The 11,411-nt window shown below is 31.6% G+C and overlaps 2 protein-coding genes across 5 annotated transcripts in view; one reads left to right on the forward strand and one right to left on the reverse strand.

Moving 5' to 3' along the window:
• LOC134690706 (WD repeat-containing protein 35-like) overlaps positions 1-5,247 on the forward strand; it is a 39,973-nt gene extending 34,726 nt beyond the window's left edge. For all 4 annotated transcript variants that reach the window (XM_063550724.1, XM_063550725.1, XM_063550728.1 and 1 more), the window contains 6 exons: positions 835-978; positions 1,332-1,464; positions 1,905-1,991; positions 3,047-3,176; positions 4,071-4,139; positions 4,610-5,247. In XM_063550724.1, coding sequence (XP_063406794.1) covers positions 835-978; positions 1,332-1,464; positions 1,905-1,991; positions 3,047-3,176; positions 4,071-4,139; positions 4,610-4,775 — 729 coding nt within the window. In that variant the 3' untranslated portion in view covers positions 4,776-5,247. The remainder of the gene's footprint in view (positions 1-834; positions 979-1,331; positions 1,465-1,904; positions 1,992-3,046; positions 3,177-4,070; positions 4,140-4,609) is intronic.
• Positions 5,248-7,035: 1,788 nt separating this feature from the next.
• On the reverse strand, positions 7,036-9,273 carry LOC134689702 (uncharacterized). Its single transcript, XM_063549669.1, has 2 exons — positions 9,207-9,273; positions 7,036-7,799 (listed from the first exon to the last, which is right to left on the reverse strand). Exons 1-2 carry the CDS (start codon positions 9,271-9,273, stop codon positions 7,036-7,038), a joined length of 831 nt encoding a protein of 276 aa, XP_063405739.1.
• Positions 9,274-11,411: the final 2,138 nt, after the last annotated feature.

Consider the following 11,411-nt stretch of genomic DNA (forward strand, 5'->3'; position numbering starts at 1 on the left):
AATTTTGATCTTGATCAGTTAAATGATTGAATTAATTAGAATATCAATGCTGTAAAGCGCATATAAGACAAGGTAAATTGAAAGCATGTCCAAGAACCACTGATAACAATAATAATAATAATACAACCGGACCAACACCGACAAAGAAATCATGCCAAAAATTCGTAGATTGTTACAGGGAAACTTTCCCTTCTTTTGGGGTTTCGAAGAAGGGCCCAACATTTGTTTACTGCTTTATTGCAACTGCTGAATGGGGGGAGGCTGGTAAGTAATTTATTTTTTGTAAAGTCTATAATTCACTGTGCTAAGAAGATGTTCCTTTAGGATAAGGGGAACTGCCCTCCTTCTTAGTGCAAGCTCTTCCTCAATTGCCCAATCTTTCAAGGCCTTAATTTGTTTGAAAAAAAATGGGAAATTTTGATTTTCTAGGAGCTGTGCTGCCCAAATTTTTATGAAAGTTGAACTTTTTCAGAATTTTTTTGGTCAAATCATGCAAATTATAGGATATAATCTTAGTCAAAATCTTTGTTCCAAACATGTCTGAATAAGACTGCAGATACTGTCAGAATGCAGGAAATTGCATCTGATTTTTAAAAATTTTCTTGGGGGGACATGCCCCCAAACCCCCCTAGAAGGTTCGTGCCGCTAAGCAGCACTCATCGAGAGGACTACTGACAACATTGCTAAACTACTGACAATTCTACTGATAGACATCAGAATGGGTAAACAGGTCTGAAATACAAAACTTTTTCAAATGTCAGCAATAATGAATAATCTTCTTACATTACTATAAAATAACAAAATTATATTGTTTTATTTTTTTGCCATCAACAGCTAGCCAATGAGCAGACAAAGAAGAAATTAAAACCTCTGCATATCAAGAAGATGTATGTTCTAGGAGGCCTACTGGTAGAACATTATCATGAACAGATGAAAATGACCTCAAGGGCAAAGGTCAAGGATAAGAAAGGGGCAATGGTAGGTCTATTTGATTTTTTTAAGATTAGACTAAAACAATTATTAATACTTAATAAATATTATAATCTATTTAAGTATACTATGTAAATATCAGATTAGTTTGGTTGCCTAGAATTGCTTACATCTTCTTCATTTGAAATTTGGCGGATATTTGTCTAATGGCAATCATACTATACATCTCCTTATGGTTATATGTTAATCTTCTTTTAATAGGTCTATTACAATAGAATGGTCTACTTTTCTCATCAACTTAAAACCTGTGTGTGACACAAAAGATAACCAATTATTTTGTTACAAAAAGAATTTTGTTGTATTTAACAGATATGATTTATAACTTTGACATTGTTATACAGGCGGCTTCAGCTTTAGCAGGGTTCTTAGAGGAGGATGCTTCAGCCATTACAGATACAAGTATTATAGATAATGCATGGAGAGGAGCAGAGGCCTATCATTTCTACTTACTAGCACAGAGACAGTTAAATGAAGGTTTGGGTTAATTTTTTTTTTAGAACAGAACATTACAAATTAGAAAGTGCCACTGGACGTTAAGCAACCAACAATCAATCAATCATTAGACAGTAAAATTGAGAATGGACATGTGGAATACGCCAAAGAGATAACAACAAATATCATATAACATATTCAAATGGCTTACTCTTGAATCGTTATTATTTGTTCAGCACTGTTTTTTCCGGATTTCATGGATATAAGTGAACCATGTTCAAATGTTAAACAAAATACACATTTCTTGTAGGCTTGTATACAGAATACAGTATGAACTTAAGTGTCTTCAAAACTACAATATTTCCTGAATTCATGAAAAGTTGATACAAATAAAGACATAAATGAATCCCCATTATTTCTTTTATATCAAAATCTAGCTAATAGCAAACATATTTTTTATAAGTATTTTCTTTGGTTTTCAGGTTATGTTGATGCTGCCATGAAAACTGCTTTGTATCTCAGAGAATATGAAGATATCATAGACCCATGTGATGCTTATTCATTGTTAGGTAGGTTTTATCTGGAGTGGGGGCCTTGGTGACCAAGTGGTCTTAGTTGTTCTACTACTGTAAACTCTAGCCAGTCAGCACTGAGGTTTTGATTTCAAACCCCGCTCGTGCAGGTGCACTCAACTCCATTCTTATGTGACTATGATTGTCAGTTTTTCATCAAAGGTCAATGGTTTTCTCCCAGCACTCAGGTTTCCTCCACCAATAAAATCTGGTGGCCACAAACTAGTTCAAAATACCAACAATCAATCAACAGGAAGGTTTTATCAATAGTGAGAACATGAAGTTTCTGTATATCAAGTTTTTTCTTGGGTTTTATTTTTCAAGACTGAGAGGCATCAAAGTATACGAAAAAAAATTGGCAGTTTTAATTTTGGCAGTTTCCCCATTGAATATTCTGGTGGATGCTGAAAAACTTTCCAATATTGTCTAAAGAGCTCAAATTTACTTGTCTCATTTTATTTTTGCTTGAGGAATTTCATTTTCAAGATGATCAAACTCTAGAAATATCTTTATTGTCTTTAAATTAAACAAGTGTCTATTGTTATGCTATAATTATTTAGTTTTATCTAAATAACTTCTTATTTATAGATTATGTTCTAAAACGGTGAATCCTTAGAACCGTTAACTAAGAAGTTTGTCAAATGATTTTGTTTTATCTGATGAACATCTTATTTATTGATTATGTTCTAATACAGTGAATCCCTAGAATACCGTTAGATATGTGTCACAGATGCTTTAACTTTGTGTAAATGTTATGGTTGGTGAGTTACTTAATCCACCTGATGCTTTTAGCCTTTTCAACTGATTTTTATAGTTTTTTGTTCTTATGTTGTACTGTTGGCCTCAGTAAATATCATATTTCATAAATATGTGGTTTAATTGCCTTTTGAAAACTAAATATTCACTTGGACTCAGTGATTTTTAGTTTTTTCAAAAGTCAATAAAACCCCATATTTACCCCATCAAAAGACAGTATTTGTATAATATTCGACTGATGTTGTTATCAATTTTGACAATGTTAAAATTTCTCTTCATTTATTTTAAAATTTCAGCCTTGGCAGCCACGGCAAACAAAGCCTTTGGAATGTGTTCTAAAGCTTTTATAAAACTGGAAACATTAGAAACATTAACACCTGAACAGAGAAATCCTTATGAAGAATTAGCTCTGGAAATATTTACTAGGTATGAATAACAATAGTAGGGAGGTCAGTCAAAATATGAAGTATAGAGAAAGTGCCGAAAATACTGAAAGAGCACCAAAAATATGAAAAACAATACATATTTTCTATAATGGGAAAACGGTTTCATATCAAACCAAGTTTTACAGGCCTCCCGTCTACAGTTAATTTATTTGTAAACATTTTATTATGCCAACTTCAACTACATTTAATTAAATAGTAGAATATACACAATAAACACACTCGCATATTTTATGTATATGAATCTATTTACATGTGATAGACCAGTGATTGAAAATCATTTATTGGACAAAATAAACAATTGAAAAATAATTGAAACACTGTCCTTCATTGCCTGACTACAAACACATTGTCAAATATAGGGTACTTATTTGATACAAAATGACAGAAAATTCAGTTCTATTAGATCAAAATAAAAACAGGGTATTTAAGAGGTAACTGTATTTTATTTTAAGGTCTGACTGCATCAAGTAGGATTTGATGGTCACAAATACCTGTTTACTAGTGACACGTTATCTGGTCAGTAAACAGGTATTTGCTTCCATCAAATCACCAATTGATGTTTCATTGCTTTAAATATATAATTGTTATCTACATTCTAATGAAACTGACATGAAATAACTTCAAATCATACATTGTCTGCACTTGCCCATACATTTTCATAGCATTAATCATGAATTGATACCATTAAAGTTGGTGACATTATCCAATCAAAATGAACCCGAAAACAATGTTTCAGTAGAATACATGTAATTCTAAATAATGAACAAAAAAAAATATGTGATACTGGACTACAATCTTGAAATACAGATAAATTACCTATTGTTAATAAATAATAATGCCTTGATTGAATCTTGATGGTTGTATATGTTTGTAGACACAGTCCTAAAGATAACAGAGCTAACAAAGTAGAATGTACCAGCTGTGCTACAAGTATACCAGATTGGTAAGTATGATAATTACACCTTATTCCTATTTTCTGCCATAACTGGACATCAAAAAGGTTCCCGAAATATTTTGACGTTATAATACAAAATCTTTGACCCCACAATGGAAAACTGATTGTTGTATAACGTCAATAGTTCAAACGGTGCAAGTTTTCAGGTCAACTGTCTCCAATTCCAAACACTGATAAGATGTATTTATGCTACATATTATTTGTCATCTTGTTTCTGCACTGTTTTTGTTTAAATTATTATGAATAAATTGAGATGTACAAGGGGGGAAATGACCAAGCAACCCAACAACATAAATAACTGAAAGACATCTAGATAACAACATGATATTTTCATGTAGTTCAGCTTTAAATGTTCACCACGAAAACAAATCTTATTTAAACCAATGCATCAATTTTCTTATATACAGAAGTTTCTAGAAGGTATATACCTTTTAAATTATATTTATATTATTTTTCAGGTGTACAGTTTGTCCAAATTGTGATACAAAATTCCCAACATGCATTGTTACAGGAAGACCACTGATGGAATACCAATTTTGGATGTGTAGCGCATGCAAACATCGAGCTTATGAAACAGAAATTTCAAATCGTCAAACATGTCCTCTCTGTCATACACAAGTTTAACACTATGAAAGTAATTAGATATATGTATTCAATTTAATTTATTTTCTTCTAAGAAAAAAACATTCCAAATCTACTCTTAATGGAGTTATTGACTACTGATGTGTAATATTAAATTTGAACTCAAGTTTGAGAAAATTGCTAACATTTATGAAAAGAAGAGAAGATAGTACAGAGTAATTTAATTCTGATTATAATTTATTTTTTCTATAGATACATTTAACAAAACAGACAAAAGTATTTTACATTTTTGAAATGTCAAACTTTTGTCTGGGAATCTAAAATTTTACTCTTATTACTTATTTCTGCTTTGGTTTTCTTCAAGGTAGATAATATGAAATTGTTATTTTTGTACAATTTGTTGTAAACTTTTATTGTCTAAGTTATTGAATATTTGTTTTTATATCCGAGTTTTCCGTCCATGTGAAATTCTGATTTTCTATACACAATAAAATTCTAAACATTGAAATGTTAATATTTTGTTGGGGTATCTGCCTGTCATAGAAAAGCAAACCAGGTTTTTAGTACATTTATTTTTGTAATTATTAAAGCAACAAACCAATAGTGAGCTCCATATTGTCATGAGAACAGCAAATTCATATTTAAAGGAATTGAATCAAGCATTATCTCAAGTTTTCACAGAATTAGACATTTTTTATATGTTCAGCCCTGCCATATTTGTGCCTGTCTCATGTCAGGAATTTATAGCCTTGCTAAATCTTGTGTGTTTTTGAAATTTTGGTTCATTTGTATGTTTCAAAGTTAGTGTAGCTTCTATTTCCCTGGTAAAACATTATTGTTTAGGGGCCAGCTGAAGCTACCTTGAGGCAGGATTTTCTCACGGCGTTGAAGACCCATTGGAGGACTTTGTTTATTTTCTGCTCTGTGGTTCAGGTTGTTGTCACATATTCCGTTTCTATTCTCTATTCAATAACATGCAAATTTTAATTTAACCAGCGACCATAACTCCTCAACAGAAATTTGGAAATAATAAACCAATCTTGACTTCCATTTTTCGTGTGAAGCCTCATATTAAAATTTGAAAATGTTTTAGATCAATTTTATATAAAGGTATAGAGTTGTCTAAACAAAACCCTTGTATGTAAGAAAAAAACTATACCATAACCTAAAATATAAGTTTGTAAAGTCAGGCAACAATATACAAAACTTGACACATAAAAGCTTAAAATCAAACAAGGTATGTATTCAATGTCTAATTCATAAGGTAGATCTATTATTAAAGTAATACTTAAATCATAGATTAGTGAACACTGCATTTAGAGCAGGGCTGTTTGTGATGTCTTGTGTCTGAAAACTGCAAACCTAGGTTAACATTTCCCCTACATCATTATATTTTTATTGGTGCATACCACGTATTCTTATTTTGATAAATTCTAAATCCAGGATGTTTTCCCAGACGTTTGAAAAGAGCAGGAAGATACCAAATAGAGAATAAAGACTATTTGCCAAAGAAAGACTGAAAAAAAACATGGCAAAAAAAGTATTAAAAAACAAGTCTTAAAACATTACAAATCAAGAATGTGTATCTAGTACACAGATGCCCCATCTGCACTATCATTTTCTATGTTCAATGGATCGTGAAAAATGGGGGAAATCATAATCATAAGGAACATGTGTACTAAGTTTCAAGTTGATTGAACTTCAACTTCTTCAATAACTACCTCGACCATAAACTTTAACCTAAAGCAGGAAGGACAGATGAATGAACGAAAGGTTGCACAGACCAGAAAGCATAATACATGTAAATGGAGCATAAAAAAGTAAACAGCAACACAAATCCCACCAAATATTGGTACTGATATCAGGTCCTCGTTATAAAACGGAAGTATATCAAAACTAATAAAAATCTGTAAATTCATTGTAAGAAAACTGTCTGACATATTTAGTTCACTGTATTTCAAAGGTTCATACAGTTACTGTAAAGTTGATTAATCAGACTGTAAGACCATTTAGAAAATCTCACACCTTAGTATATAGTAACATCATCATTTAAGTTGTATGGTACAACTCTATACCAAAAAAGCAAATTGAAGCCATAGACTCAAAAGACTAACAATTAAATTTAAGATAAAGGAATACTTTATTTTTTTCAATATCATCAATCAGTATCTTTATTATATCAATGTATCAATCTAACTTAATTTATAATCTTGATGTGTTCTTTTTTTCCAGTACTCCTATATCTCTATGTTAATGTTGGAATATCAGTGTCTTGGTTTTAAGTGGTGTTTACTGTCTTTTTCTATTCATACATGCTGCCATATCCATAACCTTTGACATTTCTAAAGCGATAGCCACCATGTCCATAACCTTTACCCTTTCCTCCGTAACCATGACCATTTTCATTTCCTCCATAGCCATAGCCATTTCCTGTATAACCATGACCTTCACCCTTTCCTCCATATCCATAACCTTTATCATTTCCTACATAGCCATATCCGTAACCATGACCATGACCTTCGTCCTTTCCTCCATAACCATAACCTTTACCATTTCCTCCGTAACCATAGTTACCATAACCATGACCTTCACCATTTCCTCCATAACCATGGCCTTCACCCTTTCCTCCATATCCATTACCATTCCCTATATAGCCATAACCATATCCTTTGCCATTTCCTCCATAACCATGACCTTTACCATTTCCTCCATAACCATATCCTTTGCCATTCCCTCCATAACCATGGCCTTCACCCTTTCCTCCATATCCATTACCATTCCCTTCATAGCCATAACCATATCCTTTGCCATTTCCTCCATAACCATGACCTTTACCATTTCCTCCATAGACAGAGCCATAACCTTTGCCATTGCCATCATAACCATGACCATTACTCTTTCCGTCAGAACCATAGCCGTTACCTTTTCCTGCATGGCCATGACCTTTGCCTTTTCCTTTGCCTGTATGGCCATGACCTTTCCCTTTGCCTGTGTGGCCATGACCTTTTCCTTTTCCTGCATGATCAGGACCTTTTCCTTTTCCAGAATCATATCTAGAGTCACCGTCTGAAAGTAAACAGTTGCAAACTTTTTATTTTTACTGGAATTAAATTTAAGCATAGAAAATGCTAGTATTGTCCACACCAGATCTGGCTTTGGCCTTTAACTCCGTTCCCGTATCAATATAAAAAAGATGTGGTATAACTGCCATTGAGACAACTCTTCACAAGAGCACAATAACACAGAAATTAACAAAAAATAGGTCAATATGAACTAAAGTAAAACGGTCTTACCGATCCTTAAATAAACTTATTCTAAAAGGTTACCAATTCAACATTAGATTTTTGCATATTGTTTTATCTAAAAGGCTACCAATTCAACATTAGATCTTTGAATATTGTTTTATCTAAAAGGTTACAAAATTTAACATTATATTTTTGAATATTGATTTATCTAAAAGGTTACCAATTCAACATTAGATCTTTGAATATTGTTTTATCTAACGGGTTACCAATTCAACATTAGATCTTTGAATATTGTTTCATCTAAAAGGTTACCAATTCAACATTAGATCTTTGAATATTGTTTTATCTAAAAGGTTACCAATTCAACATTAGATCTTTGAATATTGTTTCATCTAAAAGGTTACCAATTCAACATTAGATCTTTGAATATTGTTTCATCTAAAAGGTTACCAATTCAACATTAGATCTTTGAATATTGTTTTATCTAAAAGGTTACCAATTCAACATTAGAACTTTGAATATTGTTTTATCTAAAAGGTTACCAATTTAACATTAGATCTTTGAATATTGTTTTATCTAAAAGGTTACCAACTCAACATTAGATCTTTGAATATTGTTTTATCTAAAAGGTTACCAATTTAACATTAGATCTTTGAATATTGTTTTATCTAAAAGGTTACCAATTCAACATTAGATCTTTGAATATTGTTTTATCTAAAAGGTTACCAATTCAACATTAGATCTTTGAATATTGTTTTATCTAAAAGGTTACCAATTCAACATTAGATCTTTGAATATTGTTTTATCTAAAAGGTTACCAATTTAACATTAGATCTTTGAATATTGTTTTATCTAAAAGGTTACCAACTCAACATTAGATCTTTGAATATTGTTTTATCTAAAAAGTTACCAATTCAACATTATATCTTTGAATATTGTTTTATTGATACAAATATTGATTTTTTTTATCAGTAAATTAAAAGCAAACCAAATATTATTGTTATAAACGTATGCACTTTGATGGATCTATTATCAAATATTTGGGTGTGGACGTTTGAATGAAGGTGAATCACGAAAAGAGATTCGGACGATAAAGTATGTATATATGTTAACAAGAGCAAGCAAATGACAAACAAATGATAATAACAACATATTTAGAGATTAAAATACAAAAAACAAGTGTCTACATGAATTTCCAAACTCTTAAGGTTTCAAAGAATAAACAAACTTGTTCTGACTGGAAACACGCAGATGAAAATCGGTAATTTGAGATCCAAACCCTCTCCTTTCCACATCTTAGTTATATGGTGATGGTTATGTCCGATCTGTAATTTGTTACAAGTAGCCAATCTCACGGTTAACCCAAACTTTAGTCATTTGTGCTTTAATTCTGATGTTAATACTTGACCAGTTTCAGGGAAAAACTTTTGAAAGTATCCAAACATTAGCCCTCCATGAACATTTTTACCTTAAATAAATAATAGATCACCACCTGTATTTCAACAAGGGTTACACATCAACTTTAGTACCTAATTGCAGTGAATAACATCTCTTTGAATTAAATCAAAATTAAGAAGGCTATCAGAGATTAATTCAAAGTTCTTCCAAACCTAATGAACATATATTGCTCGATTGATATATAATCAACAAATTTATTCTAAAAACCATTGACACCCCCCTCCTCTTTACATTTCGTCGAAACTAACAATTTTCTTAGTCTTAAAAAATAGTTCTCGCTCCTGAAAACTGAAGTTTTGTATAAAGAAATATGAAACTACGCTTTCGCTCGCCAAATTCATGTATTGCTTTCTAATTATTATCAAAGGTATCAGGATTATAATTTAAAACGACAGACGCTCCAACTTTTGACTATTAAAGTCCGAAGAACAAGTACTCAATTTGGAGTGGCAACATATCATACAGGAGTGGACCAAAAGGTAATTTGAAGAGTACAGAAAACTAATTCAAATTCAAAATAGTTGTGCCAAAATGTATCACTATGTAGAAAGGTAGATATATTGTAGTTAACTTACTTTCGTGATATTGGTCCAATGGAGGGTTTGTATAACTATTTAGAAAAAGTCAACTTACTTGTGTGATGCTGGTCGACGTCCGATGGAGGGCTTGTGGGGTCCTCGTTTTTAGTTATGGTTTTGCGTACCCTTGCCGTGTTCACGAAATTAACACTTCCTAAACAAACAAACCAGAAGGACAAAATTGCGACAAATTTCATCTTGATTAATATCAAAACTGAGCAGTGAAAACGTACAGTCCTGAATAAGATTTCTTTAGATGCGAAATATATTTTTTATATCATCAAAAATGTAACAGATTGTGTCAACTGAGACAGAACAAAATTAGACAAAAAAATTAAATTTATGTGACATCTTGATGAAAATTTATTTTTTATTCTATTTCTTAAAACAATGAACTGCATCACACTTCCCCTTTCTTCTCAGAGTGAAATAGGTTCATTTTAAAAAAGATAACATTCGTCACAAATCGGCAAATTCTATACCTTGAAGAAGAGTAACGGATTCAGCTGATGAAATAGATAAGTGCCATGCATTATCATTAACTTTAATCAATGAATTAACAATGAGTTAACTGATCACTTATATAACTGTATATAAATGCATATGACACGTTAATTAAGCAAGCATCAATTAATCAACAAATTGAGTTAATCTATATGTTCCACTGGACATTTATGGTGCAACAACCAATCAATGACAATAATGTGTCGCGTATTTTGCAGGAACAGTTTATTGATTATTATTTACTCCACGTCCAGTTTCAAATATCCCATGCATATTCAGGTCAAAGAACAACACGAGGCTGTTGCGATCCTGTATCGCTCACCTGGTTTTGTTTTTGCAAAAAATAAATTGATACATTGCATCAAATTATGAATGTTCCATCGAAGCTATGCAAATTAAAGTATCTCTTGCTAAAGTAAAGATTAAAGCGTATATATATTGTATAGCCACGAAAAGACACAAAGAGTACCAATCTGAAGGCGATGTAAAGATACAAAAAGTAACAATCTTATTGTCATGTAAACATAAAAAAAATTAGTATCAATATAACGAAAATGTAAAGACACATATGGTATAGATTGGATGGTCATGCCAAGATACAAAGAATACCAATATAATGGCCATGTAAAAATACAAAGAGTACCAATCTAATGGCCATGTAAAGACACAAAAACTAACAATATAATGGTAATGTACATGTACATAGAGTATCAATCTAATGGCCATGTAAAGATACAGTGAGTATCAATGTAATGGCCTGTATAGTCAGTAAGAGTGACAATATAATGGCCATGTAAATATACACATAGTGACAATATAATGGTCATGTAAAGATACAAACAATACCAATCTAATACAATGTAAAGACACAACGAGTACTTATCTAATGGGCA

The sequence above is a fragment of the Mytilus trossulus genome, chromosome 11, assembly GCF_036588685.1.
Source record: "Mytilus trossulus isolate FHL-02 chromosome 11, PNRI_Mtr1.1.1.hap1, whole genome shotgun sequence".
In the NCBI taxonomy this organism is placed as follows: domain Eukaryota; kingdom Metazoa; phylum Mollusca; class Bivalvia; order Mytilida; family Mytilidae; genus Mytilus; species Mytilus trossulus.

Bases quoted from the DNA above. Each gene is read 5' to 3' on its own strand.
- LOC134689702 (XM_063549669.1), bottom strand. From the start codon at position 9,273: ATGTGGAAAGGAGAGGGTTTGGATCTCAAATTACCGATTTTCATCTGC. The intron at 7,800-9,206 runs GTTTGTTTATTC...GTTTACTTTCAG, and splicing joins CGTGTTTCCAGTCAGAACAA to ACGGTGACTCTAGATATGAT.